This window comes from Globicephala melas, chromosome 16 (genome assembly GCF_963455315.2).
Source record: "Globicephala melas chromosome 16, mGloMel1.2, whole genome shotgun sequence".
NCBI lineage: Eukaryota > Metazoa > Chordata > Mammalia > Artiodactyla > Delphinidae > Globicephala > Globicephala melas.
In genome coordinates, this window is record NC_083329.1 from 60,300,497 (window position 1) to 60,320,816 (window position 20,320).

The 20,320-nt window shown below is 51.5% G+C and overlaps 1 protein-coding gene across 2 annotated transcripts in view; it reads left to right on the top strand.

Annotated features, from left to right (window-relative positions):
- PSAP (prosaposin) overlaps positions 1 to 20,164 on the top strand; it is a 34,054-nt gene extending 13,890 nt beyond the window's left edge. Inside the window, exons 2-15 of one of the 2 annotated variants that reach the window (XM_030862523.2) lie at positions 5,266 to 5,399; positions 7,229 to 7,303; positions 7,890 to 8,015; positions 8,965 to 9,165; positions 9,578 to 9,721; positions 11,036 to 11,092; positions 12,883 to 12,894; positions 14,792 to 14,923; positions 16,371 to 16,466; positions 16,795 to 16,981; positions 17,067 to 17,224; positions 17,572 to 17,652; positions 17,942 to 18,049; positions 19,025 to 20,164. In XM_030862523.2, coding sequence (XP_030718383.1) covers positions 5,266 to 5,399; positions 7,229 to 7,303; positions 7,890 to 8,015; positions 8,965 to 9,165; positions 9,578 to 9,721; positions 11,036 to 11,092; positions 12,883 to 12,894; positions 14,792 to 14,923; positions 16,371 to 16,466; positions 16,795 to 16,981; positions 17,067 to 17,224; positions 17,572 to 17,652; positions 17,942 to 18,049; positions 19,025 to 19,060 — 1,547 coding nt within the window. In that variant the 3' untranslated portion in view covers positions 19,061 to 20,164. The remainder of the gene's footprint in view (positions 1 to 5,265; positions 5,400 to 7,228; positions 7,304 to 7,889; positions 8,016 to 8,964; positions 9,166 to 9,577; positions 9,722 to 11,035; positions 11,093 to 12,882; positions 12,895 to 14,791; positions 14,924 to 16,370; positions 16,467 to 16,794; positions 16,982 to 17,066; positions 17,225 to 17,571; positions 17,653 to 17,941; positions 18,050 to 19,024) is intronic. The other variant, XM_030862528.2, reaches the window with a different exon arrangement.
- Positions 20,165 to 20,320: the final 156 nt, after the last annotated feature.

The following is a 20,320-nucleotide window of genomic DNA, read 5'->3' on the forward strand; positions in this document are numbered from 1 at the left end:
CCAACTCATTCCTTTTTTTTTTTTTTTTTTTTTTTTTAAGCATCAGTTTAATGGTTAGAGGACAGTTCAGGCTTCAGAGTGAGAACTCTGACTTCAAGTTGAGACTCTGCACTTATTAGTTAGAACCTGCTTAATCTCTCACAGGTTTCCTTAATTTTTTTCTTTCTTCTGGCTGTGCCGTGTGGCATGTGGGACCCTTATTCCCTACCAGGGATCAAACCCCGCGTCCCCTGCAGTGGGAACGTGGGGTCTTAACCACTGGACCACCAGGGAAGTCTGCGATTCCCCTTTTATAGCCTGTGGGTGTTAAGTGTGTTCCTTACCTTGAGCTGTGGTCTGCTTCCCTTCACCTCTACCCAACCGCTCTGAGGTCTGGGATCGGAAGCCACCACCCAGAGCAGATCCACCCCCATGTCAGAGGTGGAAGGTGTCCTTCACCTGTGAAGATAACTGTGCTTATCCCGGAAACCTTCTCTCTCCCAGCTAAACACCTGCAGTCTCCTAAGGGCCTCGCCTTCCGACCTGCGCTTGTCACTCTCCCACGGGAAGCGGGGTGCGCAGGTGTGCTCTGCCTGCCTGTGTCCACTCACGCCGCAGCTTCTGAGCCCCACCTCTGTCCTTGTGCTGTTGGCTTTTGCTGCCCTGCTTTTTCTTTCAGCCCAACAGACTTCACATTTAAATTTAACCCGGAGAGTTTCATTTTCCCAGCTGTCAGTCTTCAGCCCTTGCTGTCCCTGCTCCCTGCTCAGCCTTTTTGGGATGAGCCTTCCACTCCATTTAGGTGCCCATCATCTGGATCTCCCCACCTCCCCCTCGTTTCTGCCACATCACAACTGGGTGACACTAACACGAGCTGTCGCCCACAGCATGGACCATGGGCGACACTCATCACAAGGGATGAGTGCCTGGTGGGGCCTTTCCCAGTGGGCCTGAGGTCTGCTGGAGCCCCGCTCCTGAAAAGACAAAAGTGTTCTTTCCCTTCAGCAAAGATCACTGCTCTCCCTCAGAATGTTCAGGAATCCCCCTCCCCCCGCCCCGCCCCACCAGTCTTTCAGCTGCCTTCTTTCAGGTGCCAGTTCAATTTTCATTTTGAAGAAGCCACCTCCGGCTCCCCGGAACAGTTGGGCATTCTCCTTGCAGCTCCGTGTTTCTGCTAACGCAGCACCATTATTCCTGTGTCTGTCCCTCCCACCTGAAAGCACTGCTTGTCGCGGTCAATGGAGTTGATAATTGCGTCTTCATCTTAGTTGTTTTCCCACTTCTGTGGAGAAAAACCATGCTTACCCCGAGAGCTTTCAGTCCCCAGCTGGAGTCCCTGGACAGGTGTTGAGAACCCCCTGAAGTGGTGTGAGGGTGTTGTGTATTAGTATGTTTTCTGAGGAAGGGATCTGTGTTCCAAACGTGTTCTGACCCACTGTTTGATTCCCTCTCAGGAGACCGGCTCCCAAAATAAGCCCCTGAACCTCTCAGCAGGTCACGCACTTGGCATCGCCAGGCTTGTTTCAGCCTCATTACCAACCCTGAGGACACGCAGTTGTTTCGGGTCATCTTAGGAAATCGCACCACAGACCATTTTAATAACGTGCACCTTTATAAATTTGGCTTTAGTTTGGAGGTAAATGGGGCGGCCTTGGTGAGAACTGAGTTTCTGGGAGCTGGGACTTCAGTTTTCATTTCTTAGTGTCCCTGCAGTCCGTTTTAGGCTTGGATTGGGTGACCTCTCAGGTCTGCCAGATTGGCCACCAGGCATATATTTTACCTCTAGTTCTGAGGTGGGGGCTTGTTACCATTCAGCGACGGTTAGGACTGGGAAATGACCTTGGGTTCTGCAGTAGCTGGACCAATCTCAGATAGAAGGGGCTACTTTTTTAGTCCAGAATAGCCTGGCCAAAACAAGTAACAAGTCTTTATAGCAGGTGATTACTCTTTCAAGTTCCTAGGGGGAGTAAACAAGTTACAAAGTATTCTTGCAGCTTGGGCCTATGATAGTGCATTGTGTTCGGGGAAACCTGATAGATTTTGGTCAGTTAAAGCCGGTTCCTGGCTGGAAGTTTGGAGAAAATCCCTAGACTGAGTATTTGTAAGGATGGAGAGTGGTGGTCAGGCCTTGTGCAGGGAGCCCTGCTTTTATCTGCCGAGGTCCATCCTTCCGGCGTCACTGTGTATCTCTGTATGTTCCTTTGCCTAGAGACTCATTTTGTAGCCTCCTGTTCATAATTCGAGCTCCTAATTCAGATGTAGAAGCAGGCGATGTACTTAGTGGGTACTGTTCAGGGGAACTGGGAGGCCAGTGCCTGAGAGGAGCGTGGGAAGCGCTGGTGGGAGCTGCCAGGTCTGGGGCTGGCTCTGTGACCCCCTCACTCCTCAGAGCCCTTACCCTCGTGACGGGACTCCTGCTCCCCTCTGACCTCCCGGGACCTACGGCTGAAGGCTGCAGCCTACCTTGGCTGTGTTATGGTTAACCATCTGGGGAGTGTGGTACTGTTTTGAATCGGGCACATGTTTACCCACAGAGACCAGATCAAACCAACAGCTTTTGGAATGAGGCCAGTTCTGTTGAGTTCATGAACTGGTTGTGGGTTGTGATTTTTTTGCTCCCCAAAGGGCAGAGAAGGCTGTAATCTGGGCAGATTAAGAATTCGTTTGGTGGTGTCTGAAGGGGCGCAGATCATCTGGCTTGAGCTTTCTGGGGACCTGTGACTCCGTGTCTGCATGAACAGTTTGTCGAACTATAGCTAGTCTTGAATAGCTAGTAAAGTAATAACAGTATTTCCTTTCCTTCCTTATAGTTTTTTTTTTTTTTTTTTTTTTTTTGCGGTACGCGGGCCTCTCTCTGTTGTGGCCTCTCCCGTTGCGGAGCACAGGCTCCGGACGCGCAGGCTCAGCGGCCATGGCTCACGGGCCCAGCCGCTCCGCGGCATGTGGGATCTTCCCGGACCGGGGCACGAACCCGTGTCCCCTGCATCGGCAGGCGGACTCTCAACCACTGCGCCGCCCTCCATGTGTTGTAGCCTATGATATGTGTGTGTGTGTGTGAGTGAGAGTGAGAGAGAGAGAGAGAGAGAGCGAGAGAGAGAGAGCGAGAGCGAGAGCGAGAGAGAGAGAGAGCGAGAGCGAGAGCGAGAGAGAGATGTCTATAGAATTACTGTGTCCTCTCTTGGTTTACAAGGTGCAGCAACATGCAGCATGACTCCTGCGGTTCTAAATCTGTTTCTACGTGGCTGTGGGGTTTCCTTCTCAGACCCAAGCCAAATGTTTTCTGTTTACAGTAGAAGTTACTTCAACCCTCCTGTGATAGCTGCTGTGCAGTCATACGTCTGCATGTGGCCCGGTGTAATCTGTTGCTTCCTAGTGAGGTGTGAATGTGAGAGTTTTCTCCCCAGTTTTTAGTTCCAGAATCAAGGAATACCATAGTTCTCTCAGGGCAGTTTATAAAATATTCTTTAAAATTACACACAAGCAACATGACATGGGGAATTTAAAAAAGGAATTTAGCCAACCATCTTGTTTTATTTTCTGATTTTTGTACAACCCCAATTTCATATTCTTGAATATTTTTCTGTTTGACGTACATCATTTTTATAAGTATATTTAGCAACTGCATAATATTTTTTTTTATAAATTTATTTATTTTTGGCTGTGTTGGGTCTTCGTTGCTGCGCATGGGCTTTCCTCTAGTTGCGGTGAGCGGGGGCTACCCTTCGTTGCAGTGCACGCGCTTCTCACTGCGGTGGCTTCTCTCGCTGCAGAGCATGGGCTCTAAGGGCATGGGTTTCAGTAGTTGCAGCACACAGGCTCAGTAGTTGTGGCTTGTGGGCTCTAGAGTACGGGCTCAGTAGTTGTGGCGCACGGGCTTAAATGCTCCGTGGCATGTGGGATCTTCCCAGACTAGGGATCGAACCCGTGTCCCCTGCATTGACAGGCGGATTCTTAATCACTGAGCCACCAGGGAAGCCCCTGCATAATATTTTGGTAAGAATATCACTAGTTTTTTCCCTCTAGTTTTGACCATTGAGGTTACATCTGCCTTTTTTTAATGTCGTGAATTTGACTTTATATATATGTGTATATATATATATATATACACACATATATATATATACACTTAGGCATATTGTATTTTACCTCTTGAATTACTGGATTTCCCTAAAATGTTTTATTAGAAGTGGATTTTTTCCCCTCAGTTCTTGAAATATATTAATATATTTTGAGAAGTACTTACTAGTCACACTGCTGTCAGCCTTATAAGAATGCATCTTTTTCCACAAATTTATCACTATTTGGTGGTAAGGTTTTTTGTTTTTGTTTTCCGTTGGCTACTATTTTAACTTTAAAAATATGGTACCTTCTTGCTTTAACCTGCATTTCTTTGGTTCCAGGTGACTTGAACCTTTCTTCTGTTTTTTTTTCCCCTAATCCCATTTCTGTGGTTGTGACTTCCGCCTGAGTCCTTTCCTTGTTACACCATAGATGAAACTCTGTGTGTGCAATCGGTTTCGAATGGACATACCTACACTTTGTGATATCCAGGCTATGTAGTTTTGTTTTTTTGCTAGCAAACTTGTTTATGTGCAGAAACTCACCCAGTTGATTATAAAAGGTCTCTTCTACTAGAACAACATTAAAAGCCATTGTTTTATGTAATGAGGATATGACTCTTTGTGTTCTCATTACAATTTTTTTTTTTTTTCTGTACGCGGGCTTCTCACTGTTGCGGCCCCGCCCGCTGTGGAGCACAGGCTCCGGACGCTCAGGCTTAGCGGCCATGGCTCATGGGCCCAGCCGCTCCGCTGCATGTGGGATCTTCCCGGACCGGGGCACGAACCCGTGTCCCCTGCATCGGCAGGCGGACTCTCTACCACTGCGCCACCAGGGAAGCCCTCATTACAATTTTTTTAACTTTGGCCATTTTTCATTTCTACAGAAGTTAAAATCTCTATTTTTAAACCTGCTAGTCTTTCCTCTTGTGATTTCTTTCATTACTTCATGGAAATTTAAGATGGTAAAGATTAAAAGGACTGATCTGATACTGTTTAAAAATAGTGTGAGAGGAAAACGGTGAACCAGGTAGATTAGTCCCTCTCAGCCCTGTGACATATGATGTGACAACGCAGCTCCTTGGCTTTGTGGCTCGTGTCTCATACAGCTGGTGAGGGGCCAGCCTAGTGTCCCGCAAAATGCCAAGGCCCCTGATGCTGGGGAAGCAAGTGAGGTGGGCCTGGTAAGTGGGAATGGGCCGCATCCTCACACTGATTCTGCTTGCAGCTCTCGCCAGCCCCGTCCTGGGCCTGAGAGAATGTACCCGAGGCTCGGCCGTGTGGTGCCAGAACGTGAAGACGGCGTCTGACTGCGGGGCCGTGCAGCACTGCCTGCAGACCGTCTGGAACAAGCCGGCCGTGGTGAGTGCCTCCGACGGCTGGGCCTCTGTGTCCTCTGTAACTGCTGCCCTTTACGGAGCGCTCTCTCCTGCTTCCTTTTGTTTGTTCTTCCTGGTGAACCTGAGACCTGTTTGTGGGTGGGGGTACCCATGCGGAGGAGTGGCGGGCTGGAGCGGGGAGGCTCCATTCCCCCAAGGCCGCCGAGTGTCCTGGTGGCACAGATAGGGGGAGGTCCTGCCTGTCCTCCACCGCGCGCCCCATGCTGCCCTCCAGATGCAGCTCCCACCTCTCTACCCCACATAAGGGACCGGCAGGTGCAGCTCCCATTCCCAGGACAGGGCACACGGGTACAGCTCTGTCCTTGGTCACTCACTCAAAGTAGATGCTAAGCTTTTGAAATCCTTTCCCCCCTTTTTTGGTATTTTTGTCTTTTAAACAGGCAGATCACTGATTCAGACCCTAGAGCTTGGTAGCTATCTAAAATTTTATTTCCAACTATAGCCAGACTGGAAAAGATGCCACTGATTTTTCATCTAAACAGTGATAAATATAGCACATTAATATGGGGAATACTCTTAAGATGACAGACCTCAAGTGCACACTCCACGCAACCTGAGTCCTCAGGAGACGCCCGAGCTCTGCTGGCTGGGCCAGGGGACTACAGGAAGTGCTGTTTGTTTGCTCTGGGATGTGCTTCAGCCTGTGGTACAAGGCAGGTTTGATTGCGTGGAGCTTGAGGTCTAAAACTTGCCGCTGGCCACTAGTACTCCTTCAGTAGGAGAAGAAGAATTAATTCAGTAACACTGCTCTTTTAGTTTTCTGAATTCACTGTCTTAAACCACTCTCTGTGGCCAAAATTACTTTCAGATTTGGTTTCTAATTTGCTTCTGATCTTGTTTTTAATACTGCTTCCTCTTTTGAAGTTTAATGTATCACGGGGGCAGTTTAGATCTTTCTCTCTTGACAGGACAGTCTCGTGGATACCGGAACCTCTCGGGCATCATGCACAAATTCACGATATCATAAGTTCACGATACTGAAAAAAAGGCACATGTAACCTGAGTGGCCGCATGCACAGTATTAGCCTGATCAGGTCCGAAGGTTCAAGGCGGTTTCTCTAAATGCAGCTAAATTCACAGGTGTTCCTTAATCTCACCCAGAAGTGTTAGTTCCTTCTTCATGGGTTGAAAATTGGTTGACATAAAGAAGGGAGCGCCCCAAGAGCTTTGAGGACTGGCTAGAATTTCCGTGGTCCTGGGCCATGTAGGGATGCCAGTCTTGTCTAGAAGACTCGCGTCATGTCTCTGAGCTCTGCAATGGTGACGTGCGGCCTTCACTGGCACACAGCACTGCCCAGGAGGTGGAAGGCAGACAGAGCGCCGGCAGCAGTGCTGGTGGGAGTGCGCAGAGAGGTCTGACTGGGCCTTGTTTCACTGCCCGCGCCCTCTTACTCTGTGATGTTCCGTCACGTTACCGATTTTCTCTGATTTCTGCTGCCCTGAGTTCCAGCTGACTTTTGAGCCTCAGTTTCTTCCCAGAGCTGTTGTGAGCATGAATGCTAAATGTAGCCTGTGCCGTGTGCACTGAGCAAGGCGCTGAGGGGTATAGAGGGTACAGGAAGAGGGTTTCTATCCTGCAGAAGCACAGCGTAGCGTGATCAGCCACATCTAAGCCTCCCCCGCGGTGTCCACTGCTTCTCACCTAGGTTGGGGGACCGGGATGTGCCAGTGTGTCAGAGATGGCCATGATTAGATGAAACAGGAAAACGGCCATGGCAGTGTTCAGCTGTGTGCGGTGTGAGTTATGTCCTACGAATACAGAGCTCTCTCCCTCGTGTTCCTTCCTCTTAGAAATCCCTCCCCTGCGACATATGCAAAGACGTCATCACTGCAGCCGGTGACATGTTGAAAGACAACGCCACTGAGGTGAGCCGCCACCAGGGTGTGTGACTGCGTGTGAGCGGTGGCCGTGTGGCCACGTGCATCGGTTCCGTACAGAGCTGTGACTGAGGGCGTCCAGCGAGGAATGGTCTAGGCTCAGGTCAGAAATAACTGTCCTGTGGGTCACAGACTGCTTCTGTCATGTAACGTCCCCCACCCCCATCCTTTAAAAATGTAAGAACCATTCTTACCCACAGGCTGTACAAAAACGGGCCGTGGGCCCTAGTTTGCTGACTCCTGGGCTAGGCGTCAAATGCCCGAGGTTGATCGGGACTTTGTATCATATGCCGTTAACCTTTAGGTCCATTTTTGTTGACTTCTGCTCAGAATTCCCTGTGCCAGTGAGACCGCAGGTCAGAGGATCTTCGTTCTGAATACTGCTCGCACCTGCTTTTTGCCTCCCTGACCTGGCAGGGCCACGGCTCCACACTAGCCCTCTCCCAGGTCCTCTTCTCCGAGGGCCACTGTTTCTAGCCTTCACGTTTCTGGAGTTGTGGAGGGCCTCTTGCTTTCAGCCCGTTTGTGGAGAAGGAGTCCATCCTGGTCCGACCCTTGCCTCTGTCCTCTCTAGCAAGAGATCCTTGTGTACTTGGAGAGGACCTGCGACTGGCTGCCCAAGCCGAACATGTCTGCCTCCTGCAAGGAGATCGTCGACTCCTACCTCCCGGTCATCCTGGACATGATTAAAGGACAAATGGTACGTGATGGAGAGTAGATAGACTCTTCCTTCAAGGCATCTCTGGGGCCCGGGGGAGGTTCCAGACCAGAGTACAGTGACTAAAACGGAAAGTCCGTTCATAGACTGAGATTTCGTCACCAGATCTTTTGTACAGTTTTCGTCCAGAATGGCTTTGGCAATGCAGACCACTCTGCTTGTAACGTTCAAGGGTTGGGGAGGGTATGGGAAATGGGAACTCATAGAATTAATGAAGGAATGTAAACTGGTATAACAGTTATAGGTGCTGACTTGATAACTCATGTCAGCTACAAGGATGCTTGACTTTCATTCAGTAAGTATCTGTTATGCATAAACCATGTGCCAGAGGTTGGGTTTTCAGCAAGGAACAAGGAGCCAGGTTTGTGGAATTTGGAAGGACCCTAAAAACCTCCAGTGGGGCAGGAGTGTCCTGCGATGGGACCAAGGTTTTGGTGAGGAAAGCAGGGGTCACATCACGCAAGACCTTTCAGGCTGTTTCAGGATTGTCGGTGCAGTGGGGAGGTCTTGGAGGGTTTCACGGGGAGAGGTGAGATGACCCCTTTTCAAAGGGGTTGGTCTGGTCTGGGTCCCACCAATTGGGAGTTGCAAGAGCTGGCAGGACGGTCAGGTGTGAGATCTGATGGGGACAGTGGAGGCGGACAGCTGCACGTGGTCTTAGTGGATAAACGGACTGGACTTGCTGGTGGAGGGGAGGAGTTAGGCATGTCTTCCATGTTGGTGGCTGGCACCCCCGGGAGTGGAACCATTTGTCATAATGGAGCCGTGGGGCTGGCCAAGCAGGTCGGGCGGTTTGGTTTGAGATGCGCCTGTTAGCTGGGCGTGCGCACGTGAGTCATGCCAGGAGATGAGGAAAGGGAGAATTCGAAGGCGCCAGGTGGCCTGTTTCCTTCTGGGGAGAGGATTTCCACTTGTGCCTCTTTCCCCCCAGAGCCATCCCGGGGAGGTGTGCTCCGCTCTCAACCTCTGTGAGTCTCTTCAGAAGCACCTGGCAGAGCTGAATCACCAGAACCAGCTCAAGTCCAATCAGATCCCGGACCTGGATATGGCTGAGGTGGTGGCTCCCTTCATGGCCAACGTGCCCCTCCTCCTCTACCCTCAGGACGGGCCCCACAGCAAGCCCCAGCACAAGGTGAGGCAGTGGGCCTGGCCGCCCAGGGCCCCGTGCCCTGTCTTTGGTTGGGTTTGAGCTGTGACACGAAAGGGGGCGGCGTGTGCGTACAGCTCTCAGACTGGGGCCTTATTCCTTTACTTGATTCTGCAGTTCCACAACCCACCGTTCAGATGGTTGTGCATGGAGGTTCTGAAGAACCGGGATATCTAACAGACGCAGAGATGGTTCCCCCTTCCTGTTAAGCTTTACTATAATCAATGCCCACTTGATTTTAAACCTGTCAGTCCCTTTAGAGCCTGTAAAAACACATTAGGAACAGTTCAGGGACTCACCCCTGGTGCTGCAGTTACGAGCATGTCGGAATCTGAACACTCTTAGCTGTTTTTAGGAATATGCAGTGTTTACAGACCAACTGCCCCTGTGTCTCTAGGCTGATGGGGACGTTTGCCAGGACTGCATTCAGATGGTGACTGACGTGCAGACTGCTGTGAGGACCAACTCCAGCTTTGTCGAGGCCTTGGTGGACCACGCCAGGGAGGAGTGCGACCGCCTGGGGCCTGGCATGGCCGACATGGTGAGCCTTACCTCAGGCATCGGAGGACGTTCTGGGCCAGGGAGCTGGGCTGTGGAGACAGCAGTGGGGGAGGCAAGAAAAGTTCACTTCCTGGGGCGCCATTTCAAGTTCCAGCCTGAGGGCTTTGAAGAAGAGATGTTCAGACAATTCCCAGTTCCCAGAAAGCAGCCAGATATGTGGTGGGTACTTAAATACCTGGTTGGTTAATTGAGTTTGGATATGTAACAGAACTCGTGGGACAAAATAGTGGAAGGAGAAGGAGACCACTTTTGTGAAGATTTTTTTTTTTTTTTCTCGCAGTCACCACAACTTTAAGAAACAAACAACAGTAGAACCACTTAGAACCCTGTTCTGGTTCTAAGGCCTGACTGTTGTCTATTCGTAATTCTAGGTGTGCTGTCCCCGCCGCCAGCAGGGTGGTTGCCCAGGGGAAGCCACGCGCCTGGCTTGTAAGAGGCTCACCCGGGATGCCTTCCTTACTTTGGTGAATGTTGGTCCTCCAGGCTCAGAAACTCTTCGTTAGCCCCGTGGGGGGTTTATGTCTTGGACCGTGTTCCCATTACCCACACTCATGAGATTGATGTCTAAAACCAAAATGCCATTTAGTACCCGACCACTAATGAACCTCTGCAAGGCTGGACGTGGGGAGGCCAGCTGTAAGAAGTCCGCTCTGGGAGCTAAGGGTTCCTTTCTGTTAACTTTCTTTAAAACCTGTGAATCTTTTAGCCTCATTGAAGTATCTTGGTATATTCGCTGTGTCAGTTGGCTTCCCCAGGTTAACCTCTCTGAGAGCTGTCATATCACCCTGTTTTCTCACATATAGAGGCTCCCCAGTCATGACCAGATAGGGTCTGCAGGAAATACCTAGATTTTTATGAAAATCATTATAACTTAACTGGACTATACTGGATTTAAACTTTATAATCCTGTCCAAGAATGTGTGAACGGATTTGAAAAGTAATCTCTGATCCATCATAGTGTATCTTGTAGCCACACTCACTCTAAATTGCCACTGAGTAGTTGCCGTGTGACCTCGGGGAAAGTATGGGCCATAAAAGGAGATGGGAGGACCTCATCTCTAAGGGCCTTTGGAAAACATTTTCAAAACACTTTTGCACACGTGTTTTCCTGTAAGGTATGGAGTAACCAGATTGCCATTTTTTATCTTATTGAGACTTGCCCAGAGCAGGCATTGATGATTCCACTCTTGGAAACTTGCTTGATACTCACCTATTGACACTGTTGGAAAGGGTGGGGTTTTGGTGTGTTGTTGTAGTAGTGAGTTTCGCTAACAGTCTGTTTCTCTCTCCCCAGTGCAAGAACTATATCAACCAGTATTCGGAAATTGCTATCCAAATGGTGATGCATATGGTAGGTGGCAGGGGAAGCTCCTTGCTAGCATTTTTCTTTGTCTCAAACTGTGATTTCTAGGATTTTGAAAATTATATGGTTTAGTTTCCCTTTTACCTTTAAGTACTGAATTGGGCCAGAATGAGCCCTCTTTGACCAGCAGACTGTCCACCTGCAACTCAGCACCTCCCCCTTGCCTTCCCCAGGTAGGGGAAAGGCTGAAGTAGCCTGACCCCCGGGACTGCCCTGCTGGCTTCCTGGTGGTTGGTTTGCCGGTGCGTATGTGAGCTGGCCATCAGATTTCTAGCATCTGGCTTTCATTCTGGGACCCTTGGGAATAGTCTGCTCTGTAGCTAGGCCAGGCCTGAGGATTGCTGTCTTCCAGCCTGAGTTCTGAGGCGGGAGCATCCGCCTCCCAGAGCTGGTCCTGCACTCTGCAGCAGTGTTAGCTGTAGCTGCTGCTGGAGCCCGTAATTCCTGCACTTGGTTCTCATGCATCCAGGGGGTAGGGGCATTCCTTCATTATTAGAGGTAGAAAATATCCAGAAAGCACAGTGAAGCCAGCTCGATCCACGCAGCAAACTGTACAGGGCAGGGAGGTCTGAAGGCATCCTTACATGGGGAAGATGCACTGGCCTCCTGAGATCTGATCTGCAGTGGGTGAGGGGCGAGTTGTCCTTTTTTTCTCTGTCATGCTGACTTCCCAACTATGTTGAGACTGGCCTACAGTCCTTGAGTTTGTTCTCCTCAGGGACGAGTAGATACACATGCGCATTCCTGGTTTTTCCCTTAAGATAGGTAACTAAGACTGGAATTGCTGAGTCAAAGGGCAGGGCTTTTAATAACACAGGCTTACCTCAAAGATACTGCAGGTTTGGTTTCAGACCACTGCAGTACAGTGAATATCACAATAAAGTGAGTCAAACGAATTTTTTGGCTTCCCAGTCATGTAAAAGTTATGTGTATACCACACCGTGGTCTGTTACGTGTGCAGTAGCATTAGGTCTAAAGAAACAACGTACATACCTTAATTAAAAAATACTCCATTGCTAAAAACCATTAACCATCATCTAAGCCTTCAGTGAGTCATAGCAGTAAAAAGTTGAAATATTGTGAGAATTACCAAAATGTGACGCAGAAACACGCAGTGAGGAAATGCTATTTATTGGAACAATGGGGGCCAATAGACTTGCTTGAAGCAGGGTTGCGACAGACCTTCAATTTGTAAAATCTGTGAAGCTCAATAAAGTGAGGTATGCCTGCATTGTCAAACCAGCCTTCCAGGCTGGCATTCGGCCACCTGGGGGCAGATTGCCCTGAGACCTGGGCTGGGGATCCCTGACCCCTCCGGGTGTATTAGATATTCGGACACACGCCCCTGATTTGAGCAGCCCTGTGTCTTGTTCCTGGCCGCTCATCCCCAGTCTGAGGTGAGGGCCTTGCAGGCGTGGTGGGCTTGGCTTCTGAGCAAGGAAAGCCCCTCCTAACGTGTTTTCTGGGGACCTGCTGCTCAGTGTTTTGCCGTGGCGTGTTAGGGGCATGGGGATGGTGCACCAACAGGCTTCTGGGGGCAGTGTGGTCCGACCCTTGAAGGAGAGAGTAGCTTTCAGGGTCCCCACGTGCATGCAATAGTAGGAACAAGGTAGGTTGCTGCTAGGTGACCGGAAGGGCATTTCACCTAAACTTCTGGTGACAGACATCCTTATACCTGGTTAACTGCTTGATTATTGTTGTTTTAATTTTTTCTTAACTGTTGTGTCCTTTCCTTTCTCTTATTTTTTTCATCTCCGATTTCCTGTTTTTTTGTTCAGCAGCAGGATCAGGTATGTGCTGGGAATTTGCTTGTAGTAGTGGGTCTGCTGCTGCTTGTTGTTAATTTTGCTCATCCTTTTTTGTACGGCATCGTCAGCTCTGACAGATAACAAGGAAAGATTGGGAAAGGCAGGCTCCCTCTCCGTGTTAATAACTTGGCTGGCAAGGGAGCCTCCGCATCTCTCCCGTGTGGTTCAGCACTGGGAGGGGCCAGGGGCCTCACTTCCCCTTGGGGGGCCCAGCAGATGAGGCCCGCAGAGCCTTGCACTCTGGTTGGAGTCAGCGCCCAGCCAGCCACGTGCAGGCCACCAGTGTGGTGGGGAACCATCGGTGGCCTCAGCTTCCTTCAGTGCAGGCCCAGCTTCAGTGGGACACCTTGTTTCTGTCATGATTCAGGAGAGCATTGCATGTCATTGGTCGTGTTTTTCATCGCCCCAGAAATGCTTCTGCTGCATGAGCAAGTCCTTTGCAGATAGCCAGCAGACTGTCCCCCTGTCTGTTGGCTCCAGAGAACTGGAAACAGTCTCTTGATGGCTTCTGCCCCTCTGGGTGACGGGGTCCTTTGGGCTCTGGAGCCACACGAGACAACTCAGGAGCCAGGCCACTGGGGGCAACACGTGGGGACCGAGCCCCCAGACTAGACTTACCGAGCTAGTGCCCTTTCGGGGTTGTACTGAGCACTGCCCTCCTTTGAGTACTGGCATCCGTTTTTAGAATTAAAGATTTTCAAAGGTATTGTGAAGTCTAAGAGGAGAGGACTTTGGTTGAAATATCTGAATTTTCACCTAGCCCTCCTCAGGGAGTTAGTGCGGCAAAGCTGATCTGAGACAAAGCAGCCACACCTCCTCATCTTTGTCCTTTTTCTAAAAAGCTTTTGCTACATCTTCAACCCCTTTCTGATTTTTGCCCGTTCTTAAAGCCTGCCAGAGATAGGATACTTCTAGGATATACTTTTCAGAATTCTCCAGCCTTATTTAATTTTAGAGCCTTCCGCATGTTAAAACAAGATGAACCATAGCCATGAGCTACTCTTTCCCCTTAACAGAGCCCGTCTTAGCAATCCTGTTCCCGCTGCTTTATGATTTGCCAGTGGGAGCAAATGCCATCAGGCCAGGGCTAGTTGCATTTGTTTACAAAGTATACCAAGTGTGTATACTTCACTTGCTCTTGGCCATTGTCGTAGTGAAATGGTCAAGATGTTGTCCAAACTATCTAGTTCTTCTGTGGTTTGCTATCTGGAGGGGAAAGGGGATCTGGAGACCTTGTGACTTGAAAAGATTCATGACATGGGGAGACTGGGTTTTCATTTGGAGTGAGTGAGTGAGTGTGTGTGTGTGTGTGTGTGTGTGTCTGTGTGTGTGTGTGTGTGTGTGCAATTGTGAACGTAGAATGTGGCTTTTTAAAGAGCCAGTATTTCCCCTTAATGTGTAATTTTAAAGGGTCCTGCTACTGAAAGATCCGGTATGGTTTTATTTCTAACACGTTTGGCTTTCTGTTAGTTTATGGGCATCGTAGTTCTTCCTCTAGAAAGAACATGTAGCTTATTACTTCCTCCTCCTGAGGGCGAGCCAGCTGAGCTGAAAAACAGACCAGGTGTCCTTGGAGTTGATTCGATTGCCCTTGAAAGGTGCCAGGAGTTTTGCTTCCCTGGGTGCTCTGCAGCTGGAGCGGATAGTAGTTCTGTCTGATCACTCTTCAGAGCTTTGCATGACCTCCTTCCCCATGTGGAACTGGTGCATCTGCGTTTGCACAAGCCCCTTTAGATTTAATGTGGGCTCTTTGGGGGGCAGTCAGCTTTGACACTGGGTCTAGGATGTTCCTCCAGCACCCCGACTTTGTGTGTAGAGCGTGGGACAGGGGGTGGTGGTTTGGGCCTGCCTCTCACTGCTACTTCTGTGCTCTTTTTAGCAGCCCAAGGAGATTTGTGGGCTGGTTGGGTTCTGTGACGAGGTGAAGGAGATGCCCATGAAGACTCTGGTGCCTGCCAAGGTGGTCTCGGAGAACGTCATCCCTGCCCTGGAGCTGGTGGAGCCCATAAAGGTACCTGGTGCCGTTGGTTTTGTGATGCCCCGCCACTCCACATTGTCACACCCTACAAGGCACACACTCTTGGCTCCCTGCTTGGCTTTTTGTGGCCTCTCCCGTTGTGGAGCACAGGCTCCGGATGCGCAGGCTCAGCGGCCATGGCTCACGGGCCCAGCCGCTCCGCGGCATATGGGATCCTCCCGGACCGGGGCACGGACCCGTGTCCCCTGCATCGGCAGGCAGACTCTCAACCACTGCGCCACCAGGGAAGCCCTCCCTGCTTGGCTTTTAAAGGTATTTGAGTTTGAGACCATTAGTTTACAGTATCCCCTAAATTGATGCAGCGCCCCCTACCCTCGTACATTTATCTCCTTGGTTATAAACCCTAGTGCTCATGGGATCAAGTCTACGTTTTTAGCACACCATTCGAAATCATTTTTCAGTGCCCGGCTCCGACCGAACCTTTCCGATGTGCTTTCTGTGGCCTCGCCCACCTCCTTCCCCATGCTGTGGCTGTTGGATGTTTCCAGAACAGGCGCCCAGCCATGTGATGTCTTATCACATGGCACGTGTGTGCACTTCTTGTTCCAGAACTTTCCATGTCAGTGTCACTTGACCTTTAGCTGTCTCGTCTCCTCCTGTTGTCTTCTCTCGGCACGTGTACTGTGTGGAGCACACAAGGGTTGTGTCTGGCAGAGTCGGAAGCGCTGCTGCCGCCCCTGCTGTCCAGTCGAGACGCTCAGAGGCTCTGGCCCACCTTGCTGACTGAGTTAGTGGCTGGAGAAGATGGAGAGTTATAGCTTGTACTCTAGCCACATGTGATACTTACAGTTAAAAAAAAAAAGAAAAATTCAGTTCCTTGGTTACACTAGCCACATTTCAGGTGCTTAGTAGTAGACTCATGTAGCTAGCGGCTGCTGTATTGCGTGGTACGGCCAGAGAATGTTGCCACTGTCACAGAAAATTATGTTCAACAGTATTGTTTTATCAAAGGTAGGCTCTGGAAAAGCAATCTCAGGCGCTGAGACTTGAAACGCAAGAGCAGACCTGAAAGATGTTTAAAACGCTGTCTTCTAAACAGTAGACTCATAGTGAATCCTCTCTCTGTTCCTGCTCCCCCATTCGCCTCCCCAGAATGAATGCTGAATGATGAGGTGATTGCAAGCAAACGGACATTGAATGGACAGCTCTTTGGGGTTGGGGGACAGTTTCACTGCTTCTGTTCCTGGTTTTGGGGGGGGTGGTAGAGGATTGGGGAAAGGGACAGGTTTCCCACCATCTAGGAGCAGCAGGGACTGGGGCTTGGACACTGGGAGGAAGCCACACCCCATTCTGAATGCAGCAGGAAGTGGCCTTTGTGTGACGCTAGCCCGTCCTGGCCTCTGCCCCACTCCTTTAGAGGAGCAGGACCGAGGAGTGAGGCGAGGCCCTCAGTGTTAGTATTCTTCTGCCCTTTCAACAGAAGGATCCGGTCCCGGCGAAGGCTGATATTTACTGTGAGGTGTGCGAGTACGTGGTGAAGGAGGTGGTCAAGCTGATTGACAACAACAGGACCGAGGTACGGGGATTTCGGGAAATGCTGCCATCGCAAGCGCTCCTGGCCCTGGAGCCAGAATGGCGTGGTGGGAGGACCCAGCCCGAGAGCTGGGTTTGGCCCTTGTGGGTATGGGACACCAGCCCGGGAGTCGGAACCACCACTTCCCAGCAGCGGATCCCTCTGGGCTGGGGCCGGAGGCAGCCTCTTTGCCCTGCTCTGTAGGTCTAGCCTTTGAGGGAGAAAACAGCACCTTGCTGTTGGCTCCCTGGTCACATCAGCATTTTCAGAGTCTCTCCCACCCCACGCAGCCTCCCATCTTCTCACATGAGCCTTTCTTCTTGTGTTTCAGGAAGAAATAATTCATGCTTTGGACAGCGTGTGCTCGAAGCTGCCCTCGTCCTTATCCGAGGAGTGCCAGGAGGTAGTGGACACTTATGGCAGCTCCATCCTGTCGATCCTCCTGCAGGAGGCGAGCCCTGAGCTGGTGTGCAGTATGCTTCATCTCTGCTCCAGCCGGGGGCTGCCTGTGCTGACCGGTGAGCCCAGTGCGCGCGAGGCCGGCCGGCCCCTCTCGGGTTGGGGAGGGCCTTGCCAGCACTGAGCCTGTGCTCTCTTGCATAGCACACGTGATGCCGCGGAAGGACGGTGGCTTCTGTGAGGTGTGCAAGAAGCTGGTGACCTATTTGGAGCGCAGCCTGGAGAAGAACAGCACGAAGGAGCAGATCCTTGCTGCCTTCGAGAAAGGCTGCAGCCTCTTGCCTGACCCGTACCAGAAGCAGGTACGCTGTGGGCTGCTTTCGGCCAGAATGTCAGACCCTGCTTGGGACATGCAGGAGCTGGGTAGCTCGCTGAGTGTGCTGCTGGTTGAAGTTTTGAGGGAGAAGCAGCCATTTCTGCCTCTGGCGTGGAGTCCGCTGAGATTTTATTAAAGGTGCTCTGTTGGCTTAAGTGGAGCCACTAGGGGGAAAAGAACATGAGCAGGTGGGGGTAGGTGTGTCACCCGGGCAGGCAGGGAGGCCCTGGGCCCACTGGGCTGGCAAGGCCAGGAATTCTGGTAGAAGAGCACGGCCAGCGCCCCACACTCTGCCTGGGCCCACCTAGACCCACATTGCTGTTTCCCTAACAGTGTGATCAGTTTGTGACGGAGTACGAGCCCGTGCTCATAGAGATCCTGGTGGACGTGCTGGACCCTTCCTTTGTGTGCCTGGTAAGCGGCGTTGGGCCGGTATGGGTTCCTGGGCAGTGTGACCTGGGAGGTGCTGCATGGACCCTGGAAGGGTTCCTCTGAGGTTTGGGGCCGGGGCCAGAGTCTGGGGATGGTGTGTGGGAGAACCAGGCATCCAGGCCCCACCACTTGCCTCGGCAACCCTGCCTTTTCTGGAAAGTGCTTATTAGAGCTCTGATTCTAGCTGCTTCTAGAAGCTGATAATCATCTCAGTTTTGAAAAAGGATTAGCTGGGCAGACCTAATTCTTCCCCCTTCCTTTGACCTTATAGAAAATTGGAGTCTGTCCCCCAGCCCGTAAGCCTCTTTTGGGAACTGAGAAGTGTGTCTGGGGCCCGAGCTACTGGTGCCAGAACATGGAGTCGGCAGCCCTGTGCAACGTGAGTAGCTCAGCAACTGCTCCCCAGGACCCCCGCCAGGCAGGCAGCTCGAGGGAGAACCTGCTCTAACAGACTCCTTTGGTGGGGAGCTGGGTGGGGGAGGGGGACTGAGGCCCAGGGGGGCAGTTAGGCTTACTCATGGGCACCAGCAAAAGCCGGGCTCACTGCATTGTCGTCTTTGAGGAGGGAGCGGTGGCAGTGGATGTTCTGCAGTGTTCTTTGCTTCCACCTTCAGCCCCCTGGTGACAGTGTCAGATATGCACGAGGTCACCCGAGGGATTGCACAAAGCCCATCGGATTCTTGCAGGAGGCCTCGCCTCTTAGGTCACTCTTGCCCTGGCTGGCGCCCGGCCTGAATCTTCACCCAGGGCCCAGCGGAGCTCTTCTTGAGCAGCCTGGGAGTTGGCTCCTGGCTGGGCAGCCACTGCGGGGTGACCCGTGCTGCTTTCCTGGGTGGGGACGTTTCGGCTCAGCCTCTGTTACTTAATGTTCCTTTTTGTGTAACTTCCTCGTGGGGGTTCTTCATGACCGGTAAGCCGGCGTCAGGGCCGCTGCAGGGAGGAGGGTGAGGCCCACCGGTGGAGTGCATTTCTGTCGCTCTCCTGGGTGCCCGGGCACCCAGTTTCTGAGCTGGCCTGAGCTGATGTATACCTCTGACTCTTGGGTGAGGAGTTCTGCCTTGGGGGCCTCGAGGCAGGGGCTCAGGTGTGTAACCAGAGGAAGGGGGTCCTACCTGCAGGGGTGCTGTTCATCCACTGCTCTGGACTCTCGCCTTACGAGTCCCCAAAACTCATAGCCACCTACTATCCCGAGTTTAAATGAGATGCTGTCCCGGGCCTTTATTAGCATCTTGTGCCATCCCGGCTGATCTGGGACAGGATAGCGGGTCCCAGTTTTGGGTGCCGGCTGATGCACTAATGGGCCAGGGATAGCGTTTGTCACCTGCAGACTAAACTGTTTCCTCTCTCCTGTCAGGCTGTCGAGCATTGCAAGCGTCACGTGTGGAACTAGAAGGCGCGGTCTGTCTTAGAGAAACTGCAGCATCTTTTCCTGCTTGTGTCTGGGGGAACGAACACACAGATCTGTTGGCTTTGTTGTTATAAAAATGATTGATAGGATCCCTCTCCCTCAGTCCCTTTCTTCTCGCCCTCATCTTAGCATTGCTGTCAGCAGGCCGCTGGCGTAGCTGCTTCAGTGTCCCTTTCCTCCCTGCTACATGGATGCCGACATACCGTACACTGGAGGTCTCTTGAGTCTGTCCCTGCATGGTGGTTACCCGGAGGAGACGGGGCTCTGGCTGTGGGCATGAGCCAGAGCCTCTTGACTGAGGTTGTCCGTCCTCCTGGATGGGCCTTGGGTGCTGAGGGCTCCGGAGGCCTGCTCTAAGGAGGGACCTTCCCTCCTCGTGGGCCTGCTGACTGCCAGACAGAGGCAGTTTTATATGAAAGATGAGAGGCTCAGAATAATTATTAGGCTTTTTAAACAAACAAACAAACAAACAATGTGGTCCTCACTGTAATAGAGCTGCTGGAAGCAGCCGCTCAGGAGACCTGGTGGGGCCGGGCTTGCTACCGTTGGGTCAGCCTTTGATTCGTCTTTCCCGGTTGATGCTGTGTTTGTTTGGAGTTCTGTGGTTTGGGGTGGGAGGGGAAAAAACCTGCATGAATGTAACCTGCTAGCTCTTTCTTTGTGGAGGTCCTGGGGGCCTGCTTTTGTGCGTGTGGACAGTGGTGACTGCGTCATGCCTGCTCTTGTGTCCACCCTGCTGCTCAGCGCCGCCGTTGCTCTGGGCGGTACAGCCCCCTCCCCTCTGACCCCCCCCTCCCTGTAGATGGTCTTTCCCTCTGACCTCCCCCTCCCTGTAGATGGTCTTTCTGACCTGCGAATAAATGTGGATGACAAGCTCCTAAGCGTCTGGCTTCCAGGTAGAGGGGCTGCTGGCCTGGGGCCTCAGCCGTCGCCCTGCCTTCTCTCCAGTTGGCTGCATCCTCTCCTCCACTTGCAGTTGCCAGGAGACGGCAAGATGCGCAGTTGCTACTAAATGAACTTACCGATTTTGTTTGTTTGTTTTGCACTAAAATTTCTGTGATTTAACAATAAAGTCTGTCAACCAGAGGCCGAGTGTTTCTGTGACACCTCAGCCAGAAGAGTGGCTGCTGATACGCTCCGAGGCCGTGAACCTGTAAGTGCCCAGCAGTCCTATGGCCCGGTTTGGCCAGAGAAAGAAAATGCCATCTGGTCCTCCCTGACACACCTGGGGCCAGCAGTGGG